Here is a 23587-nt window from a genome sequence, read left to right as displayed (position 1 = left end):
TGCGTTCAAATAACCAAATTAGCTGCGTGAGAATTCACAAATAAATGTTGGGTTAGCTGAAAACATGTTTGAAAAATAGAGCACGGGTCACCAAATTCCACATCAGTCACCCATGATCATAGGAACTTCCTCACATGTTTTGGTTTCTTGGACAGAAGAACAGGAAGCTGAATCAGAGATGCTTGACCTAAGCAGACATGTTGAAATCAGATGTGAAGCCAAAGAGCCTCCATTTTCTCAGAATGGGCCAGACCTGGTTCTTATGTACTGACAGTGGCAACACAGACACTGTTATATATACAAAACCTAAATAAAAGGGTGTACATCGCCTTTCACCCGATGTCAACTGGGATTGGCTCCAGCCCCCAGCGACCCTGTACGCAGGATAAGTGGTTGACGATGGATGGATGGTTGGATGGACAATGTAAGGCCAATAACCTGCAATCCAAACCAGTTTTATTAACAGGTCAAAAGATAATGTTGATAGCTAGTTGTGTTGGTAAAATGGTAACAAACTAAGTGATGTTTAGTAAATGATTTATAACTTGCAAAAACACTGGCATGGTCCATTAGTTTGTTGAGCAGCTGTCAGTGTCTCCTCAAACATTATCAGATGAGGACCCCTGCTGGCTGCCAAACAAAGAATTATAAAATATACTACAAATGGCACATTTAAATGTAACTAACTACAGTATGGTCACACCTTTGGTTTGTTTTCTTGGTTTCGTTTAGGTTGATTAGACTAGACCCAGTCTTAGGCGTAAATTTAAAGGAATAGTTTGGGCATTTTAAGTGTTTTTGGCTACCCAGGGATGCAGAGCAATGGGCAGAGGCAGCAGAAAAACATTTTAGCCACATATAAAAGGCCCACCTAAAACTAAAAAAAATCAGTTTAAGTGTCGGACAGTTTCTTTGTACTAACATGTAACTTTTGTATTCCTACACATAAGACCAAATGTGCTGTGCACTGTTTTCTGCTGCCCCATCCACATCAGGCCATTGATCTGCTTCCCTACCAACTGAGGTCAAGCTGGTGGCCATTTACTGCAGGTACCTCACAGCCTTACTACAAAATACCCAAACTATCCCTTTAACAGGTCCCTTTTATCAGTTTAGTAATTCACAAGCTTAGAGGAACATTGTGATAACACTTTATTAACATACAGGTTGAGTGCCATAACACAAAAGGCATAAAAGTGTGTAGGGTATAAAAATGAAAAAGGCAGTGTTGTTCCATCACCATCATGAATATAATAACACATTAAATCTTTAAGTAACAGCACAAAGACTAGTCATAATCAGATTTATAATGTTGCAAATTATGGTTATTGTACATATGTTTAGCGTGAATGGGGGATAAAGTGTGCTTGAATAAGCTCAGAATGTTCTGAGAGCAGAATGGGCTGTGATTGTTTTGAATGGTGTTAACATGGCTTAAGGTTTTCTTTTTACGTGTAGGACTCTGACCCCATTAAAAAAAATGTAATGTCTTATTTTGATGTATAAAACATTTGTCCAACTGAGGAGGTTCATTTGAAATTAGTATGGAATTCTATTCAGCTTTTTGTGTCTGTAAACGAGCTTATTTCATGATGTTTTACATTTGACAAGGCTACAGTACATTTTGTTCATAGGGAACATTGTAGAAAGTATTTAGTATTATTTTGTCAAAGGCACAATTCTTCACTGACCACTAGATGTCCCTGGCTGCATGAATACTGTATCAGTTTACTGCTGTCAGATCATTATGAGAAACATGACACTCCTCACATTTTAGACAACCATTTTTGAAGGTCAGTGGTTACAAAGCACAATGTTGTATTGTTGCTATGTTCTCTGGAAGTCACTGCAATCTGCAAATCTTTTAGCATTACAGACATATTTGCAAGAAGAATTGGCAGGCTCCAATATGTTTTTACATGTTTTATCTTCACCAATTGCTCTTTCAAATCTGGAGAACAATCTGCTTACTTGTCAACATACTCATTTGTCAAAATCCTCTATTTGGGTCAGTGGTTAAATTGAAACTCAATGTTGGTAACATTTCCATCAACCATGCAGGCAAACATAAGGCTTGTGGGTTCACAAATAAGTACAGAAACACCCAAAACAAATTTCGAAAGAGTTAAAACTCTCCCACAGGATGTTTTGTAACAAGATGAACTTCACATAATCACAATGAGACAACTCCAGTTCCCACTCACAATCCACATCAGAACTTACATCATACTAGGAGATAGAAACCTGGCCAATACTTGTCCAAGTGGCCAAAAGAAATAAAAGCATGTCACTAATCTAAATAACATAAAGCATTACTTTTGTTACAAGTGCTTTTTAAGAGATCAAAACAATGTATGCTGGAGAAGGAGGGTGTTTTGAGAGAGTTCAGCTTCAGAGAGAGACAGAAAGCAGGACTGAGAGGGTGGGGAGAGGAATGTGCTCTGGTGTGGAGGGAGGGAAAACTTTCCCTTTTGCTTTGGTAGCGTCTTCTGTGTCACAGCACTGAATTTAACCCACAGCTGGACAAAACATTATGAATTACTGACCCCAAACTCCATTATTTAAGGTCATCCAGTCAACAATACATTTAAAAAAAAACATAAAACGATTACTGTGGAGAAGACTGAAGCTTAATAAAATGATTTTTTCTTCAAAACTTTTTAACCTACTCCCTGTATATACAGGAAGGATCACTAAGACACTTACTCTCTGTATGCTCTGTAAACCTGGCACTAATCACTTTAATTTTGAAGAGGCAATGTAGGAATTAAGAAAGCAGCTAAATCATAGGACAAAAATCGAGGCGAGAAAACCAGCCGCCACATGGCTTGCCAAACAGTTTCAGCTCAAGTTCAGCATGACATTGTTTGGAAGAAAACCTACGAGTAATTGCCAAGGCAGGGAAGTCCCGCTAATTGTTATTCACAGTTGGCTTGATGGCAGTGGTGAAAGTTGGCACGGATATGCAAGAAAAATACAACAATTACAACTACAATACAATACTGACCTGGGCTTTCCAAAGAGAGACAATGGTCTAACAACATTCATCAAAGAGGAGAGGATGTGCAAACACACTTCCGTCTCGTAATTACACTTAAATTTGAGTAGTGCATCACAATGCATGAAACCTGACTAAAGATCACTACACTTATATTTACTGATGAAACAGGCTTGGATTACTTCATCAAATTAATAATCTATAACAAGGAAATACCAAAATGCAGTAATGTATTCTGATTACATTCAAATCACTTTGATTTGAGCTATGATGCCTGAAACTAAAAAAGACAAAATTCTGGGAAATTAATTTCAGGTTAGTTTGTAGACAGATCTTTTTCAGACAGAACCATGGCCGGTTTGTATGAAGCAGCTCAGAGTACTTTTTTATCCTAAATGCATAAAAATTCTACAAATTACGCAATTATGCTCTTATTCTTACAATAGAAAATAACTGCCTCACATCAGCTCCCAAATAAATTAATAGAGCTGTGAAATATAAACATTCTGAATAACAAAACAAAGAAAGAATAAAACTGATTTTTAATGTATAAACTTGCCAGTAACATTTTTATGGAAATGTTTCATTTAGCTCAACCTTTGTGTTCTTTGTTTTGGAAAAAGCATACACAAATGAAGCGTATCACTGAATAACATTTTATAGCACCTCTACAGATGGTCCTCACTTGAAAAAGTTACTATATCCATCTTTAACTAATTTTTAATAATAATATAATAATAAGAATAACAATATAATATCCCAAATAGTTGCAGGGAAAATTTCTGATATAGGCTTTCCTTTTGCATGCTGCAATATAATTAAGTATATATAATGTTGGCTAAAATGCATGATGGGTAATCTAAATCATGACATGGTGTGTTGACCAATCTGATGCATTACTTTTAGCTTCTACAAAGCTATACTGGCCTTGGTTTGCTATCATTACAAATATTATGAGCTGTTGTTGAGCTGTTGTCATGGGGACCCTAAGATACCCCTTCGCTATGTCATTTTTAACAACCATCTGTAATCAGAATACATTATTCCTCACATAATGTGACAGAATACAGTTTATTTTTATTTAAATCACAAGTATCCCAACATAGACGCTACACTATAGACATATTGGAAAACAAAACCTTCATAAACATTTGTAAATATTGACACAGTCAAAGAATTCACGGCATCTTGCTTTTCTTTCCTTTTTTTGACAATTTAACAACAGGGAACTTACTGAGGAAGTGCATGAAAATATCATTCAAATAAACACTCTTACTCAATCTTTCTCTGCTTTAAGTTCCTCTGTAGCTTCTTCTTTCTTCTCGTTGGCGGCAGCTTTAGTTTTTTCCACATTTTCTACCGGCTCAGGGTCGGACTTTGGCTTCTCTTCCTCCTTCTTAGCTTCAGGAAGAAGGATGACTTTCCCGATGTTTAGGCGTTCGTGCATGCGCCTCATGGCATCCGCCACCTGAGAAAAGACAGGAGTAGAACAGATGTGCACAATAGGTAATCTTTTTCTTCCTAAAATATAGTGCAGGTGTCATTCGAACGTCTCCAAAAATCTCTGATGAAGTGCGTCACTAAAACCCTGAAGTTTTCTTAGTCAGCAACAACAGAATATTACAATTTTAATGGGCATGTCGAAGGTGTCACACTAAACGCTTAAACCTGCATTTATTTATTTTTAAGCCACTTGGGGGAAGCACAACACAAGCGGTAAATAAAATTGTTTATAACTTTAACGGTTGCTTCTTTTTACATTGAGCAGAGATGGTTGTGTTTGTGTCCACCTGATGAAAATAAGTCTAATATTCACTCTCTTTTTAGCTCTGTTGTGGGATGTAAAACCCCCAAAATTAGCTAAAAGGCGCTAAAACACTTAGCTTTAAGAAAAGTATGAACAAAAACAGGTTCCTTAACTCAAAAACATCTGTTTCAAAATGCTAAAATACAGCAATAACAAACTATCTAATTGAGTGTGATGTCATTAGTGCTTTAAATTTTTTTTTTCTGTCTTGCTTTTTAAAATCTTAGGATCATGGTGGAAATATGTGTTATCCCTTGGATTTTATGTGTCTTGTTGACCATAAATAAATCAAATCCATCAAAAACAGCAGCATGACCAGAATTTGTTTTCTTGGTAAATAAAAGATAATCTCCTAAAGACTATATTAATGGGGCAATTTTTGTGTGCCTATAGGAGCACACGCTAATACTGGTCAAAATGAGAAGGAAGATTAATGTCAATGGGTTTCTATGCTATGTATCGCTGCCATCTGCCATTGGTATTATTTCCTGCCTAAGCTATTGTCTGTTTCCGGCTTGCAACACAGCCAGGATTGTCTTGCATCACACTCCTGCTTGTCCCTGAAGCCAGCCAGAGAAACTCAAAACAAAGATATCCCCCATAAGTAGTGGATGTCACCTAGCAACGGACCTTAAGCGCAAACTAATCTGATGAGGGAATGGCAGTTTCCTCATCTACCGTACACAGAGTGAGGAGGACGCACAAGAAGGGCTGTAGGGGGGCTGTAGTCCCACAGTGGATGTACACTCATCACGTCTGAATACCTGCAGCTGAGATTAAGTACTTTTTAAAACTCAAAACCTTAAAGAAATAGTTTGACATGTTGGGAAATACTCTTATTCACTTTCTTGCCAAGGGTTAGATGAAAAGATCAATTCCACTCTCATGTCTGAACGATAAATATGTAGCTTGAGCCAGAAGCTGGTTAGCTTAGTTTAGTATAACGACTGAAAACAGGAGGAAACCGCTAGTCTGGCTTTGTCCAAAGTTAACTAAATCTGCCTGCAAGCACATTTAAAGCTTACTAAGTAATATGTTATTTTTCCTTTGCTTAATCTGTGCAAAAACCAAAGTATAAAAACAACACGTTGTTTTATGGGGGGGTTCGCTTATGTGTCAGACTATTTCTTGGCAAGGGACAGTTGCAGGGAGACTCCAGAAGCTGCTGCATCCTGCCAAGAAATACTCTGCTAGATAATCCACCATAAAATGGTGAATTATCATTTTTTTCACTTTGTTTTTTTACAGGTTAAACAAAGGAGATATAACATGTTTAATAGTGAATTTTTTAGAGTGATAGAAAGATGGATTTTTACCTTTGGACAGATCTAGGCAAGCTTTGTCCCCTTGTTTCCAGTCTCTATGCTAGGCTAAGCTAACCATGTTCTGTCTGTAGCCTAGCTTACAGACATGAGAGGGGTATCAATCTTTTCATCTAATTCAAGTGATTACACTATATGATACACTATGACACTAAAAGTTTATTTATTTTTATTTTTAAAGATATTTTGTTTGCCTTTAATTGACAAGAACAGCAAAGAGCAGTGGAGTCAGATGCTGTTTCACCTCAGCCCAAACAGTGCAATCATGCATGCCTTAAAAAGCAGTAAATCTTTCACATTTTATTTAAAACATGATCAAACGTACCTCCTCAAAGTGATGGCATGAGTCAATGCGGGGCTTGATCTTTCCCTGCCTGTAGAGCTCCAGCAGCTTGTACATAGTCCTGCTCAGGAGCTCGTCATCATTGATGTAGCCGAGGTGGAAGCCACAGATGCCCTTGTTGGCCTGCTTCAGTTTCAGCATAGTGAGAGAGAGCTGGTTGTACCAAGTCTTTGCCATGGCCAATAGGTTCTTCTTCTGGCCTGTCACACAATTGGCCGCACCTAGAATAACAGACAAAGGAATAGATTAAAAATCATGCAGAAAATAATTTATTTTAAATAGCTGTCTTGTAGAAAATTAGATGATGAAGATGTCTTTCAGCTGTGTCCCAATTAAATTTTTGCACCAGGATTTAGTTTTTTTGAGTATACTTATAACAGTGTGTACTATCTACTTATTTTCATGATATTTTTAGTTAGTATACAAGAAATCATTGTGCACCGACAGATGTAAATCAAATTGCAACCAATGAATTCCAATTTGACCTCACAAAGAGAAAGGAAAAACCATAATTCACACTTTTCTTTCCAGTGGAATAATATTGTTCCCTTTTTAATTTCAAATGAGATTTCTTTGGGAGGTGTGAGAGTTGTAGGCTACTATGTCTAACCTCACACCAAGTATCTGATTGTCTGCCAGTGATGAGGAAAGTTTTTAGATCCTAAAATTTTCCTCAATAAATGTTCAATAAATGTTGTTTAGTTAATTAGAATCATGAATGGATTTGCACTTAATTTTTCTATTAAGATATTTATTTTGTTGAGGAGTGTTTGTCATGTTCTGACCATAAAGAATACTTTAAAACCACAATTTACCATCTGGTTTCTTCAACTTTTACTCAGGAGCAAAGTTCACAAATAATCATTTGAAATTTATCGTGATAATTATCAATATCAAATAATATGAATTTTCTTTTTATCTGGAAAACATTTTTGACCATAAATATTAATAGTACACAAGTATTATTGGCAAAATGTAGTTAAAGTATCAAATGTAAAAGTAATCATAGTGGGGGAAAAAAGGCCCCTACAGATGTGCTATTTAAGTACCTATTACAGTATATTATTATTACTGATCCATTAATGTATAAGTAGAATTTCACTGTTGTAACTGGTCTCCATTTCCCTCTGCACTGTTGTGGAGCAGAAGTATACAGTAGCATGAAATGGAAACATTCATGTAAAGTACAATATCTTACATTTTTACTTGAATGAATGTATTTTCCTACCTGTTAGCTACCTTTCAAGAACATTCACATTGATAAAAAGATGCAAATCAGCATCATTACAATTAAGAGTTAAGTAATTCATACATTAAGGCAGATTCAACAAATGCATTAAAACTTGTTTTTCTCTTTCCAAATGTCTTACCAAAGACTATAAGTGTGCCCAGAGGTTTTAACAAACTAAATCCTTTTTGGGTGTCTGAACCGCCAAGTGGGTCAAGGACAATGTCCACTCCTGCAGAGAAACAGAATAAAAAGAGGGATAGGATGGGACAGAAAAATAAAGATAAAAAGCTTTTGATATTCAAAAAAGACACTGAAATACTATATATAGCAAAGATTAGTGTTCTATGTGTGAGTGTTTTCTCACCCTTGGGGCTGATGTTGCGTATTTCTTCCGCGTAGTCTTTGGTGCGGTAGTCGATTGGGTGAGTAACCCCGCCTTGGGCAATGGTCTCGTGTTTGGAGGCTGATGCCGTGCCAAAAATGGTCACATCTGGCACCGTCTGACACAGCTGGGTAGCAGCAACACCAACGCCACCTGGAGATGTGTAGAGAAGCAACACAGAGAGAAATGAGAATAGTGGCAACTGCGGGTGTTTCACTTTTCAGAATAAAGCTTTTCAACCTACATGTGATCCCTCTCTGAAACAGTCAGAGATTTAATCATCAAACAATGAATGGCTGTAAGTTCTGTGTTAGCACAGTGCTGACCTAATAGACAGAATCAGCGAACAAAGCTACTTCCTGGCTGACTCATATGTGCTTTACTAAGCACCTAATAAATACTAGAGAGGATCTAATATCACTCATGATACCAGCACCAAGGACGTGTTTGTTTTGCTGTTGGTGTGGAATATAGTGAATATAACCATATTTTTTATTGTCAAAAATTATGTGGGTTTTGCAGATTTGTAAAAATATTATTAATCGTTACACTATTTTGTTATCTAAATCCAGACTTTAACGCAACTCAGATTTCTTCTAAAATGATCTTGAAGACAAAGGTTTCAATTTCCATTACTATGCTGTTCAACAGGTCAGACATAAGCTATGAACAGGTGATCTGCCACAACTACACAAACACCAAAAGATGCATCCAGATTTGACTGGAGACTGTTATTTTTAATACAGTTTTTTGTCATGTCCTTTTGTAAAAAACTGACATACAAACCATAAAGGAGTATAGTTATGCACATATCACTATACATGCAAGGCTATACATGCAACAGTCAGTGTTGTGACAACAGTATCTGTAGTGACTGCACATCAACTCACCCACAAATTAGATTTTTTTAAGAAACAGTCAGTGTTTTGATCCATTTTTACCAGATTATTTGTGATTGAAATGTCTTCCGATAGTGATATTTGTGGATTGCAGTTGGGGTGCAGGTGAAACCCTTGTCAGACTTTGCACTAAAACCTGTGAAATGCCAGTGCTGAACCCCACCAGTGCTGAACCCCACCAGTGCCTCAGTCATTCAAAACTCATGCTGTGCAGCAAAGCATCACTCAAAACCCACAGAATTTTCTTTAAAATTTGAGTGGAGACACCAAACTTTCTAAAGATGTTACGTCCACTTGAATTTGGGGAAATATGAATAAAATGATGCACATACAATACAAATATTTCAATTTGAAGGAATGGCAGCCATGAGAAATCTCAAATCACTCACTAATTTAGTGTTGGAACAAGCTGATACAGAATATATAGTGCATGTGTTACTGTCAGACAGTCATAATACAATGGTTTTTCAACATTTGAGCTATTCTTATTTAGAAATGAATAAGGGAGAACTGGATTTTAAGGTGTTAACCTGTACAATAGATTCAACTTTAAAAGTGGTGGGATTGTGGTCAGATTCATTCAGTAAGATATAAAAAGATAGAACTTCATTAATCCCAAAGGAAATTCTTGTGCCAGAGATAGGGCTGGGCAATAAAACAATAATGATAATTGTAATTTTCATCAATAACAATAGCAATAACAAATGTTCAATAAAAGTATGATTTAATTCAGTTGAATCATGAACAAATTAGCACTTAATTTTTCTATTAAGATATTTATGTTGTTGAGGAAACAGGATTAAAAAAAGATTTTACTTAATTTTACTCATGCATATTTGTTTAAAAAAAAATCTGGCTTTAAATTTGAAAGAAATAATGATTTGACATTTATCGTGATAATTATTGCTATCAATTGACCCTAGCCAGAGATTGCTCTATATTACAATAACATAAGAACAGAAGAGTAGTAACTATAAAGTATAACGAGCAAAACTCTAACACCAGTCCCTAATTTAAAAAAAACAAACAAGAAAAGTAAGATACATTTAAATAAGTTAACTAAAATTGAAAAGTAGCATTGGCAATGATATTGAAAAGTAATATTGCACATGATATTGATTTCAGCTGTTCCTCATGCAAAGGGTGGGGTGGGGGGTAGTTATTCAGTTTTATAGTTTCTGGTAGAAAAGACTTCCTGTGGTTTGACGGATTGAGTAGTGGCATTACACTCACGTCTACAGTGGCTGGTGATGTGATTTCAGGGTGGTTGAAAGCTTGGAAGACCAAAGAACAAACCGCTGAAATAGCGGTGCTTTCTGGTCTCTATGGCATTGTACTGTTTAACAGTGAAAGGTTCTCCGTAATGTTGGCTGCAGGCTCACCAGTAATCCTTCCTGCCCTTTTCTTCACCCTTGCCTCATGTGTCTGATTCATACAGGTCAGCTGACAGACACCCGCCCACTCAACACTGAAACATAGCCTCTGAAAGGGGGGATGCAAGAGAGCACTAGACCGCGATGGTGGATGCTGACAGTAACTGACCACTTAGACTCCAGAGTGGTTGACAAATAATGAGCTATCTGAGTTACCGCAGCATCTTGAATTCAGACAAACAAAAGCTAGAGATGACACGAAGAACCAGTGACTTTTTAAAAAGGTAAAGGATGTTGATTAAATATATACACACACACATACATATCTACATTGGAGCCCATCACTCATAATAAGAAGGGCCTTTTAAAAGTGGATATCAATTATTTCCATCCTGCTGTAATTTTGCAATACTACTGGACAGTCAATCCTCTACAATAAACAAGACATAATTGCTTGTTACAGTGTTGGAGTCCCTTATTGCAATGTCAGGTGTTGCCAAAGCAACCATGCCTGATAATGATCCTGTTTGTCATTCTATGAATAAAACACACACACACACACACACACACACACAATACCTTCACCTATGACCTTTTGGTCTCTCGGTTGATAATTCTTGAAATGCGACTGCATTCAGAGAAGTGATTAGTGACCTGGACTGAACAAGCTGTGTGACTCTTCACAGGTTACCGAGGAGACAAGGGGAGATACTTCACAATTAAATAACCGGGGAGAGTGTCTATCCGACCGTACAACATGGTGGAGATCACTGATCTAGTTTGAGGAGATGAATTGTGTTAAAAATTACAGTTTTGATTAATAAGTCATTTAAATTATAAATACAGGGCTGTGACTAGCAATTATTTTCATTATTGATTGATCTGTGGATGTATTTTTTTAACCTATTAATTGTTTGATATATGAAAAACACAGAAAAATGTCCATCCCAATTTCAATTAGCCTAAGGTCTTCACATTGCTTGTTTAGTCCAACAAACAGCCAGAAATGAAAAGATATTCAATTAAATGATAATTCAATGATATAAGACAGAAAAAGTGGCAAATCCTATTCCTCACATAACATTTTTCTATTTGATTAATTGGTTAATGGTTTCAGCACTAAATGGCACTGATTCTTCAAAAACCTATGGGGAAAAAAGCAACACTTTAGATGCTTTGCCACATAAAAAAACACTCTTTAGAAGTGACAAGGGGACAAAAGCAAAGAAGGCAAAAGTGAGCAGAAGCAAAACTGGAGACATGTTTAACTTGTTAGATTTCACCGACTTGAGAGAGTCTCATTATTATACTGTCATATTTTCAAACAACACCTAGGGAAAGGGCATTTGATCACTGATGCAGCTTAGTGCATTAGGTTTTCAGCCTGCATTGTATGTGTCTTACCTGCTGCCATGTGGATAAGAACGCTCTTGCCCGGCCTCAAATTTGCCATCTCAAACAGCATCATGTAGGCCGTCATGTAGTTAATAGGAAGAGCAGCCCCTTCCTCAAAGCTCATCTGCTCGGCCATGGGAAAGGTGTGGTTAGCGGTCACCACAACCACTTCCTGCCACATGCCACTGCGGCTAATCACGATGACACGATCCCCGACCTGAGGGAGGACAGAGGAAGAGAGGTAGTGTGTGTGTGAGTGTTGGGGGGGGGGGGGCTACCAAGTTACTGAGAGGATCTTGGTGGTCATGATGTGTTTGTCCAACTAAAACACAACATTTATTTCCTAAAGTCCTTAAGTTCTTGACATCACCTTAACAGCAAATATGTAAAACACATTTTCTCACTTACTTCTATGGTATCTAGCCACACAGAGAGTTTTCTATCTGTCTGTGAGATGTCTGTCTTCACTCCAGCACAGTGGAGGTCAAATGGAATTTTATTTGTGGTGTTCGCAATATTGAAAAAAGTATATTTAAACAGTCTTCAGCCTTGCTAGATGGATAATCCACAATTTCTATTCTACTATTTCTTCAGTTGAAAAGATAAAATTAAAATTCCCATCACCTCTGTTGTACTAGGATGGAGGGAAAAATCTCAGACAGATATCTCAAAACCTGGACAAATAAAACCAAAAATAGCTGCATGGCCATTAGAGGTAATGTGAAAACATGATTTCAACTGACTCTTCAAGACTGCGAAGGGAAGAGTATAAAACAGATGTTGTGTAAACATGAAAGAGAGAAGTAACTGCCTCTTCCATGAGCTCAATTTCTTGTGCCACTGCCATGTTGCCCTTGTCTTGTGCATCCAGTCAAATGGGAAAAATTTAGGTCAAGCAGGCAGTCTGATGTATGCTTGCTGTTGAATGACATGAGGGCCAGTTACTACACTAGTGCTCTGCCAACATACACATTCATCCATACGAAGGAAGGATTTTACAGTAGTAACCTTGTGATATTTGGCAGGCAACTAAACTCAAATGTTTAATAGGTTCATTACATACTGAAATTATGGCTGCAATAAATTATTATTTTCATTATCGATGAATAATTTCTTGACTGATTGTTATATATCTATTAAATGCCCTTTAAAATTGCCAAGTGGACAACATTGAACACTGAGCAACATTTTAAACATTTGAGAAGCTGGAACCTGCAAATATTTTTCATTTTTGCTTCAAAAATGACTGAGAAGATTAATTTTCCTTTGACTGACTGATTGTTTCAGGTCAAACATGCATATTGAAAATGGATTATTTCTAAAGGCAAGCTGTGAGATTAAATTGTATTAATTAAATGCACTCAGTCTTTTTGGCTTTTATTTAGTTTTTTTTATTTTAAATTTATCTTTTTAAGTCTTTAGTCCAGAAATGTATTTCTGGAGACATGGCTTCCTCACGCATGACTCAAACACGGTCCATGTATTTTTAACAAGATTACATCAAACCTCCTGTTCATATGAGCTCAGAGAAGGGGGCTTATTGGAAATGTTGTGTGTTGCTTGCTTCCACACAGATGTGAGAGTTGCGAAAAAAGCCAAAAAAGTGAAGGGCACAGGAAAGAAGTCTGATCTGATTGTAAATGCTGCACTGCTTCCTGTTAAAAGAGCCTCAAGAGCTCTGAGCCACACCCACTTCCTGATGCACACAAACCCATGACAATACACAAATGACACACACAAATATTTACACACAAACACATTTTGCACATGTCTGTTGTAGTGAGATAACTCCAACAGCTGCAGTTCTTATGCTTTAACTTCCACCTCAGATGCTTGTTTTTTCGGTTGATTAAATTTCTCAACCCACGGTCTTGTGAAACGCATGCTGGATGAACGAAAAAACGCATGATAGCCAATCTAAAAAAGGCTGAGCTCAGTTCCTGGACAGCTGACATGAACTGAGGTAACTGAAATGTTTGAAGTGACGTGACAGTGAAGTTAGCGTGGAAACAAACTGTTTATTTCACTACAAAATCTATTATGGTAAAGTGTGACACTTACACTACATTACACATTACTGGATTATTACTACTGATGCACCAGTGTGTAAGCATCAGCATTTTAATGTGGTAGCTTGAGTTGGAGCTAGTTGTAAATACACTTCGGTAGTTTAGTCCAGTGGTTCCCAACCCCTCCAAGGGTCACAAGATAAATCTGAGGGGTCTGGTCTGTCTGCTTCCCAAGTATCTTATGAAACAGGCACACCCTCCTGTCCTCGTCTGGAGAAGCCTCGCTGCTCTAGACCGACTCGATCAAAACAGGATCAGCCCCGTTCTGACAACAGTTCCCTTTATGATATTATCTACTGCTCTGTGAACATGTGTATCCCACTGCAGCCCCACCCAGATTCTTACACGTCTCGTGTGTCTTGTGTTTTGCTGCTTCCTTCCTTCTCCCCAAAAACAGAAGAGATGTTGGAACGCACCACTCCCCTTATAGGATTCCTGCTCTCCGAAAACAGAGTCAGGGATGGAGAGGAGGGTGGGATTGGAGGTGGAGAAGGAGGGAAATTCCATACTGACAGAGGGACAGGGAGGAGCTTCAGTAGTACTATAAAACACACGTGTACAACTTACGAATAGCCTAGAAAAAACATGTCTGACTGAAAGAGGGATGCAAAAGTATCTACCTGTAAATTAAGGAAGCATGTGGGTACTTTAAGGCCTTGTTCACACTGCAGCTAAATATGGATTGTGTCTCATGTTTGCGCTTAATATGGTCATGTTCACAATCAAGTTATAAGTGGGAACGACAACTGGCAGTACCACATCCTCTTTGAAACAAGTCACGATAGCTGACTAAAGTCCTTTGCAAATGAGCTCAGAGGTGCGTGTACGGATGCACATTGCCCCAGTTTGTGTCATTCCTGTCACAGAGCTAAGAATCTGATTTTCCAGAAAATATTCAGTATAGACTACCGCTATTTGGGAAAACCTCAAGTGGGTCATTTAACAAGACTCAACGCCGTTCTGAAAGTATTTCCAAACTCCTTTCAGGATAAAAAAAAATATTCCGTCTCTTGCTCGGTAAAAAGATTCTTATCCCGTTTCTCAAGTTGCAACTGTATATCCCAGGCAGGTAGCTGCAACCAGAAATACCTACACATATGTCCTTGCTCCATTAGAACAAATATAAATGTTGTTACATTTATATTTTGGTTCAAGGTGTGAAATTTGAGCAAAGAGATATGTGTGGTTTCCGGCTGCCATCTTTGTTTGGATTAGGAAAAAGATCTGATGCATGTAACTCAAATCTTATTAAGTGAGAGGCACAAACTGGGCCTAGGGTGCACTGAATGTTTAATTTCTTGTGAAAACGTCGGCCAGAATAGCAGATCATAGGTAAACTTATTCAGGTCCTTAACCAAGTGGAAGGATGAAAACATTGATAAGAAATTATTGAAAATGATGGAATTGAGAGGAATACAGCCATCCGTTGTAGATTTACATATAAAAACATTAAATTAATGTAGTATTTCTATCTTAAAATAACAGCTTCAAATTCATTTTGATGGCATGCTGACTTGTAGGAGGGTGAATGGCGTCTCTGTCATTACTGCTTGACCCGGAGCACTTGGTTATGGCACTATGTAATATCCCAGCTAGGACATCTATCGCAAGAACAGCGCAATGCTTTAAGGCACCACAACACATCAACAAAACTCTTAAGCAAGCTAGCTATAAGAAAAAGAAAAAGTATATACTATATACAATATAAGTTCTAAGGAAAAAGCTCTGTATTCTCAGTATGGATATCATGGCATTGCCTGCAAGGAGACCGAAGAAGACATCAAAGGAAGCAAGGAAGAGAAAAAGAAAGAGTGACCGAGCAAGAGACCAGACAAGAGTAAATATCGGATTAGCTTTTATTCGTTGGCGTGAGCTAAAAGAGCTGAAAGGATGCAAGACAGATGTCGAGCTTTTCCTTGTTTAGCTGTCCGGTGAATTACACTCTAAAACAGTAGGGGTGCCAAATCGCACTAGAGAGTTTATGCAAAAGCTGTGACAAGAGGTTGTGGAGGTTTTGGCTCTCAATGACTCACTATGACTTTATCCTCGATATGCTGTTATAAAAAACGCAGAACACATACCCAGTGGAGCCTTTAGCGTCTGGCTGCTCTGGGATCAGCCTTGCAGTATCTCAGGAAAATGTGCTTTAACTGCAGGGAATAGGTACTTATTTCTATGACTAGTTATTTATCCACCCATCTAGTGTTTATCATTTTTGTATATAATGTTTGCTTTTTGTAATTAGAATAAAGGAAACTACAACTTAATCTCGTTATACAAACCTGTGTTGTAAAAGGATCTACCTTGTACCTTAGGTTTTGAATAGATCTGAAGCTGACTGGATTTAATTTTATTCAGACCCCCCCAAAAAGCAGAAATTGCACAAAAACAACCAAAGTAAAGGCTCTTGAATCGGTTTATGGCTTTAAAGGAGGCACAACACACAGCATATGAATATTCTGCACTTTTTCAGCAGACTTGGCAGATTAAAAGTCGACCTCTGGAAAGCTCTTATCAAAGAGAAGAATGTAAAAGCACTTCAAGGACACACAGTAAATCAAACACTGTTGCCATTCATAATGCAGAATGTTACGTTTTGAAGCAAGAAAGCTCTGCTCACTGTTTTTTTTTATAATGAGACCACATTACATGAATGCATTAGACTGATGGAGGTTATTGATCAAGGGGTTCTGCTTTCTCATTCTGTGTATACAACATATAGGTCCACTGAGATATTTGAAAATATAAGTGCCTTAAATAGATGGCATTGTTAGATACAGAAATGAAACAATTGATTCAATGAGTCAATCCACAGAAAAGCATTAAGCAATTTTTTTCATAATTAATCAATTGTTAAAAGGTATTTTTTCTAGCAAAGCGTATTGGTCCCTGCAATTGTGAGAGTTTTATATAAAAATAACTATGTTTTATCAATTATTTGGTGTTAGCACATATGCATCTAATCTTGTTTCCACTGTGACCTGAGGCATGACAGGAACTTATTAAAGAGGTCATATTATGCTCATTTTCAGGTTCATAATCTTATTTAGAGGTTGTACCAGAATTTTCATTTTCAAAAAGCACTATATTCTTTGTCATACTGCACATTGCTGTAGCTCCTCTTTTCACCCTGTGTGTTGAAGACTTAGTTTTAGCTATAGAGTGATGCATTTTACCTCTACATGATCATTGTTGGGAGTTACACATGCGCTACTAGCCAATCAGAAGCAGAGAAGGGCGGGTCGTGAGAAGCCGGTAAACACAGCTTTGGTTCAGCTGTATGTTCCCCTCACCTGCTTATCAACTGTGCCATTTTTCCATTACCAGTACCAGCTCAACTCGCTGCCACTGACTGGTGTGGCCGCGATTGGCGCAGGCTTCCCCCGCTGCCACTTGCGAAGCTTCTCAATTCCAAAAACTATCAAGCACATTTTTGTTTCACCATCACTTTTCCTGAAACTGTAAATATTGGAAATCTACACAGCTGATTTCTCACCTGAAAACTTCTCAGAAGTGGATTTAGTGATGAAATAATGTATGAAAATTGTACAATATAAAACTTTCTGTTGCTGCCTCTGTCCAGTGCCTGCAATAATGATGCAGTGAATAGTGACGAATCAGCAGTCTGCTGTGTTTTCACGTCACATTTTATGCCGCGGTCCAGACCGGTCGAAACTGGGAGATTTCCAAGTTGAAATATCCGACTTCCGACCTCATAGCTTTCAGTTGCATGGTGGTGCATGACGCTAAATGTAAACAATAAACATGTCTGACCGTGACAAACTTATGTTTCTTTGGCCAGTTTATTGCCGCTTTCCAGACTCCAGACTCCGCTTTACAGTTCGGAACTGGAAAATGTCCAAGTTGAAATCTCTGACTTCCAACCACAGCGACTGACCGTGACAAACTCTTTGTCAAGTGTACACCCAGTTTCACCCTCTGTCCTTGGTGTTCATTAAAATTAGAGACGTTTTAATGAAAACAATGAACTGAAGTGGTAATCCTTAAAAGAGAAGAAACGTTGTAAATTAGCCTATACTTCATAAAGTTTTCAAATGTTTAGGCATTTTTAACATTTTCCTGAATAACTTTTGGGTAGAGGAGATGACTTTCAGAGATTGTTTGCTACCAGCTACCTAATAACATTGACAAAATATTTCTACATTATTTTACATGATACAGTTTTACTATTTGATACTAGTGTGTATTATTTTAATTTAATACTTTACTTGCCTTTTCGTTTATGGTTTACCATTTACAATGTGTGCTTCCATGGGAGTTGCTATTGTTGTGTGACGTCATTCGGCTGCTACTCGTCAAGTCCGGGTACATATTTTTTCTCCGAGTTCACAAGTAGGAAATCCGACTTGAAGTGGCGTTCTAGGTTAGTTTTTCTAGTTGGAGGTCGGAAATTTCCCAGTTCCGAGTTGCCTGGAACGACTCAACTCGCTTGGAACCTCGACGGAGGTGAAAAAAGTAGGCTACCTAGAAGCAGGTAGCCTACAGGTACAACTTTTCCACAATGGAAAACCAAACTAACGTGAGTCAAGTCGAGCTGGTACCATGCAGTGGAAAAGGGGCTATAGACTGGAACAATAGTTGTGAGTTATTCATTTGTAACACATGTATCTTTCAGACATAAAGTTTTAACTGAGCTCTGTCTCTACATCGCAGTAACAACTTTAGGAGGGTAACTAATGTTTGGAAGGGAGAGGGGAGGCAGCAGGCGGACGTCTTGTCACTGTGTGCTGCAGCTCAGTGTGTTTTTCTACCGGTGTTGTTGAGGGCGTGTCGGACTAGCCGCTAGGCGAGCATTATGAGGCGTATTTTGCTGTGTTGTTAGTCACAGGCATGACAGGGAAGGCTGGACAACAAACGAGCTGTTTTCAGGCAGTTCAGAGCAGATCTGTGGGAGATGGGCACTCCTTTTGGGCTGGACTTTGGGCTTTTTCACTTCGCAAACCTGTTACATGCACCAAAAATAGCACAATAGCATAATATCTTTAATAGACTTTCTTCAACAGTGAAGTAATGGCTGTTGTTTTCATCAAAGGCATCAAAGGCAAATTTACAGGTTTTCTGTAGGCTATTTCTCTACAACTTTCACAAAATAAGTGGGGAGACTAATCTGGTTTAGTGTTTGAAAAAGATTACTAGCATTTCTTGACCAGTAAGGAGAACCCATGTGCCACTGAAGACCAATAGGATGCGGATTTCACACTTTCTCTAAAGAAACACTTGTCGGTGAACTCAGCTGATGTAGGTAGCCTATCAACACCACATCCTTTGTAGCTCTACAGCGCGTGACTTTGACATTATTCATGTGCATAGTGGCATTTTGTGGGTGTGTGAGTGCACTCGGCAAGCCTTTTACTCACTTTCCTGTCCTTCACATCCTCCCCGACTGCTTCAATGACCCCGGAGCCCTCCATCCCCATCGTGACAGGCGGGGTGGGCAGCAGCTCGTACAACCCCTGTCTGCCCAGCAGCTCGGCGAAGTTCAGCCCGCACGCCTTGACGCGCACCAGGACCTCTCCCGGCTTGAGCTGCGGCTCGCTCTGCATCTTCAACTGCAGCTTGACTTTGTCATAGCCCCCGTAGCCCGTCAGCACCAGAGCGCGGAAGGACAGAAGCCTCTCGGGGGCTGCCGCAGGGCTGCTCCCTGGATCCTGCTGTGCGTCAGAAGGAGCCGGCGGAGGGTCGTCGGGTTTCTTCTCCTGCTCAGGCTGCTGTTGCTGAGTTGGAGCCTCTTCGCCAGACATGATAAGCACTTGTGATGCGCCCCCTCTAGGTTTTCAGTCCAGATCAATACTTTAGCCTGTTTGGGCGTTTCTTTTAGAAAAGGAACAAATATTTCTGGTTAAAATAAAAGAGGTGTCCCCGAAGACAGTCGTATCCTTTGTAAAATGAGATTATTGCTGCGTGGTTTCCTGTGTGTGCGCCCCGCTCAACAAGTGACCAATGTCAAGTCAGACACATTTTAAACATTAGTTCCGGTTTGGATTTTCACAATAAAATACGTCAACTTCTTGCGAGTTCGTAAATTCTTTTGGCCTGTGACTTAATTGCAATATGATATGATTTGTCAAAATAAGCAATATCAGTCTTAGTAATGCCATGAGGTCATCCTGACCCCAGAAATCTGGGCTAGTTTTACACAAAAAAGCTTTTACTGTGTGAAGCCAATTTTTATTTTATTTTATTTTGATTTTGTGTGTCTAGAAATTGATTATTATAAACCACTGTATGTCCTTATCTTATTTTAGCTCATTTTAGGTCAACTTGATTATGTTTTACATTGACTATAAAGCATTTTGTCACCTGTATTGAAAAGTGCTACAAATAAAGTTATTATTAATATTATTAGTGTATTTACTTTTCAACAATAATATAATTAAGAAATCAGATTTATTTAGTATGTTTAATCTGATTCTGCCACATAAACTCTGCATAACCAGATGTCAGCCTCACATCAAATTAGATGTCACATAGGTGGCTTATTGACATAGAATTAGCCTACTCAGTGGTAGTTTTCATGGCACTTTATTCAAATTATCATGCAAATATGAAAATGTAATTCAACAAGAGCATTATACTTTTCCACATGTGTGTTATTTGAGTAAAAATGAAAATGCAATGATCCAATTTTCATTTTCATTTTCACATACTTGTGTGGATCGTGTTTCTGTCTAGTTACAGATGTACTCAAAAATGTATCCTGCATTATATTGGAATTATCAACACAGATGGGATTTTATAACATAAAAGAATAATAATAATAATAAAAATATATTTTATTTAAATTCCAAATCTTGTAACTTCCGGTGTGTCTCTACCTGTTTGTGGGATGCTTGACGTAGCTGAAAAACTGACCGATCCGTTTTGTTGGCCAAATGAGAGTCAGAGCGTTTCGGGGAGCTTCAAACCCTGGACACTGGAGCACTGGGAGGAAGAAATGGGATTATTTAAGGTCACAGCTGCTGGAGGAAATGCATATAGTTAATCTCCCACTCAGTGCTCACAGGTTATTTAAAATTATGATAATCTGGTATATACTGATAAATTATTATTGTTTCCAGTTGTTTACCATCATAAGAAAACAATTTAAAGAGTCTAAAAAGTTCTATATAATAAAATGTGTATTTAGTGGATTTTGGTGGGTTTACCCCCTTTATGTGCCCATTTAAGTCTGTGACATTTATTTGTTATTCATGATAAATAAACCTCACTCCCCCAAAAAGAATTAAATACAAGACTTTCATTTTAGAATAAGAGTCACAAAAGTATGTAATCTGACATTGCATTCCATCCATCCATCGTCAACCGCTTATCCTGTGTACAGGTTCGCTGGGGGCTGGAGCCTATCCCAGCTGACATTGGGCGAAAGGCGGGGTACACCCTGGACAGGTCGCCAGTCCATCGCAGACATTGCAATCCATTATTCTAATAGAAAAGTATGTTGAATTTTGATGTATTTAATGCCTTTACAGTCTGACACACCTGGAAAATTGTTGTTAGGACTCACTCAAGTGATATATTTATAGCTAAGGTCCTTTCCTTCATAATGGCAGTGACCTGTTTCAGTCACCCAACATGTGCCCACACACAGTCTGTGCATTAAGATTCTTGCACCCTGCAACTGAAGCTGCTTTCACATTTTGTTTTGGTGGTTGAGTCTGTCAGACAGGAAGTGGAAGGATGATGGTGAGAAAGATAGAGAATGTTTTTTTTTTTTATATCAAGACACATGTAAGGTCAGAATTTGCCATTTTAAATTTCTTTCACCCCTCTTCAAGTTCAGAGGAATTTGTCACAGAGACTCAAAGAGAGGAGTACATCTGCATACATATGTACTCTGGTAAACACACAAACACACTCATCACACAGCTGCTAAAACATGTTGTTGGGAAAAAAAGGTAAATAACTCTCGTCTGATGGAAATTTAAGTGTTCTCACATCCTTTACATATTCAAGCCAGATATGATATGCTCTCTTACTCTCTCTCTTACTCTCTCTCAGGATGTTTTTGAATGTGACCACTTATTGGTGAACAGAGGTTTTATACCCCATTACAGCTGCCGTCTGCCACATTACCACCTCAAAGCTTCCAGCTATAATAACCTAGACACCATTTACCTTTTCACCACATTTACAAACGTAAGTACTGTACTTAAGCACAATGGTGAGGTACTATTTCCATTTCCTGCTACTTTATACTTCACCTCCAGTGTATAATATTTTACTTTTTACTCCACTGCTATTATCTGCCATTAAGTCACTGGTTACTTTGCAGATTAAGATTTTACACACAAAATGAAATATGATGAATTGTTTTGACTTAAACAACCCAAAAGAATATTTAATATACAAAAAGTATTTAAACTATCTAGTCCTGCCTCAAATTAAAATTATGCTTAAATGTACAATGCAATAATATGTATACTGTTATGCCATGGACAGGACTGAGGAGCCATTCTGCTGCATAATGAGTACTTCTTCTTCTGACACTTTAAGTACATTTTGAATACAGCACTATATATATGATTATATTGTTGACATTGCCAGGAATATTACAGTCAGATTATTATATAAATTATAAGTTCTGATTAATTTTACACACAGTATTGCAGTAACATTTAACTTAATAATAAAAAGGTGAAAGGGGCAAGGAATTGAATAATTTGCTTTGTGTGTGTGGTATCAAGTATCAAGTAAAATAATAAAATAAACAACTGAACGACATACTACACCTTCACTTACAATGTAGCTTGTGGAAAATACTTCGGTTTGTCCAGAAGATGGAGCTAAAATACTTCATGACGTTAGTTCTACTGTGCAGAGTCAGTTTTCTCTGTATTACACCGTCTGTGACAGTAGCCTATAATAAAGTGAATAATAGTCCTAGTTGAATGAGTTGGCCAGGATCCAAGATTCTGTGCAGGGTCACATCACATGACGGAGTTTTAAAAGCTGTCCACTGTATAGAGAGTTTGACAGCTTGAAAAACGAAGTGTGGAAAACTCATTGTATGTACGAAGTATTGATGACTAGCCCATTGTACTGTGCGACCGTAATGAAAGCACTGGGATCTACACTTTACAAGAATTTCTTAAAGGTTTCACTATATTAAAAATATGTCAGATTTTCTCTGTTGTGTTCATTTTTAAATTCATTGTAATTTAGGATGACTTACGAAAAGTGGTAGGCCTAAATTAATTTACAAAGACCGGAAGTAGGCTACTGGGGTTTTGGTTTCAAAGTAATAACATACAACATAAATGTTACGTTATTTATCTTATCTACCTAATCTACCTAGCTGAAGAGTTATTGAATCCTGGAAGCATGTTAGTCTGTATCTTAAAGACACTTTATCTTTAATCCTGGCTCTGTGGTTAGCGTTGGTTATTATGCCACACCACCCTTTCTGCTATTGATTGTTTTGTTGCAATCAGGCAACCTCAATATATGTTTAAAAGGTTTTTTATAACATAGCAGGCATTGGGCGAAACCTAATCTACCATGTCGCCCATGGTGTATACATCTTGATACATAAAGTTTAGTTCTTCGCAAACTTTTATTCTGAAAGATATCACAGGAAACCAGCTGTTAGAGACACTCCTTGGCAGGTGTTGTCAGTGCGCCTCTCTACACTGGTGGAGCAGAGGAGCTCAGCATTGCGCAGAGTATGTAGCCGAAACTAAATCAGACTGTGGTGCTTAAGTTTTTGTCCGTTTTGGATGTGAAGTGATTTTCTTCTTCACAGAAATA

The 23587-nt window shown here is 38.0% G+C and overlaps 2 protein-coding genes across 2 annotated transcripts in view; one reads left to right on the top strand and one right to left on the bottom strand.

The window, feature by feature from the left end:
• Positions 1 to 1139: 1139 nt before the first annotated feature.
• Positions 1140 to 19770, bottom strand: LOC123982787 (synaptic vesicle membrane protein VAT-1 homolog). The gene is made up of 6 exons (XM_046068623.1): positions 19198 to 19770; positions 11760 to 11967; positions 8066 to 8236; positions 7841 to 7930; positions 6453 to 6691; positions 1140 to 4466 (listed from the first exon to the last, which is right to left on the bottom strand). The coding sequence occupies exons 1-6, from the start codon at positions 19579 to 19581 to the stop codon at positions 4275 to 4277; spliced, it is 1284 nt and encodes a 427-aa protein (XP_045924579.1). The 5' UTR covers positions 19582 to 19770; the 3' UTR covers positions 1140 to 4274.
• Positions 19771 to 23481: 3711 nt separating this feature from the next.
• The window catches only part of LOC123982786 (rho-related GTP-binding protein RhoN-like), a 27935-nt gene continuing 27829 nt past the window's right edge, over positions 23482 to 23587 (top strand). The window contains exon 1 of the mRNA XM_046068622.1: positions 23482 to 23587. This exon is cut by the window's right edge and continues 218 nt beyond it. The gene's annotated coding sequence lies outside the window, so the exon portion shown is untranslated.

The sequence above is a fragment of the Micropterus dolomieu genome, linkage group LG14 (genome assembly GCF_021292245.1).
Source record: "Micropterus dolomieu isolate WLL.071019.BEF.003 ecotype Adirondacks linkage group LG14, ASM2129224v1, whole genome shotgun sequence".
Lineage (NCBI taxonomy): Eukaryota > Metazoa > Chordata > Actinopteri > Centrarchiformes > Centrarchidae > Micropterus > Micropterus dolomieu.
This window is presented reverse-complemented; position numbering and strand designations above follow the sequence as displayed.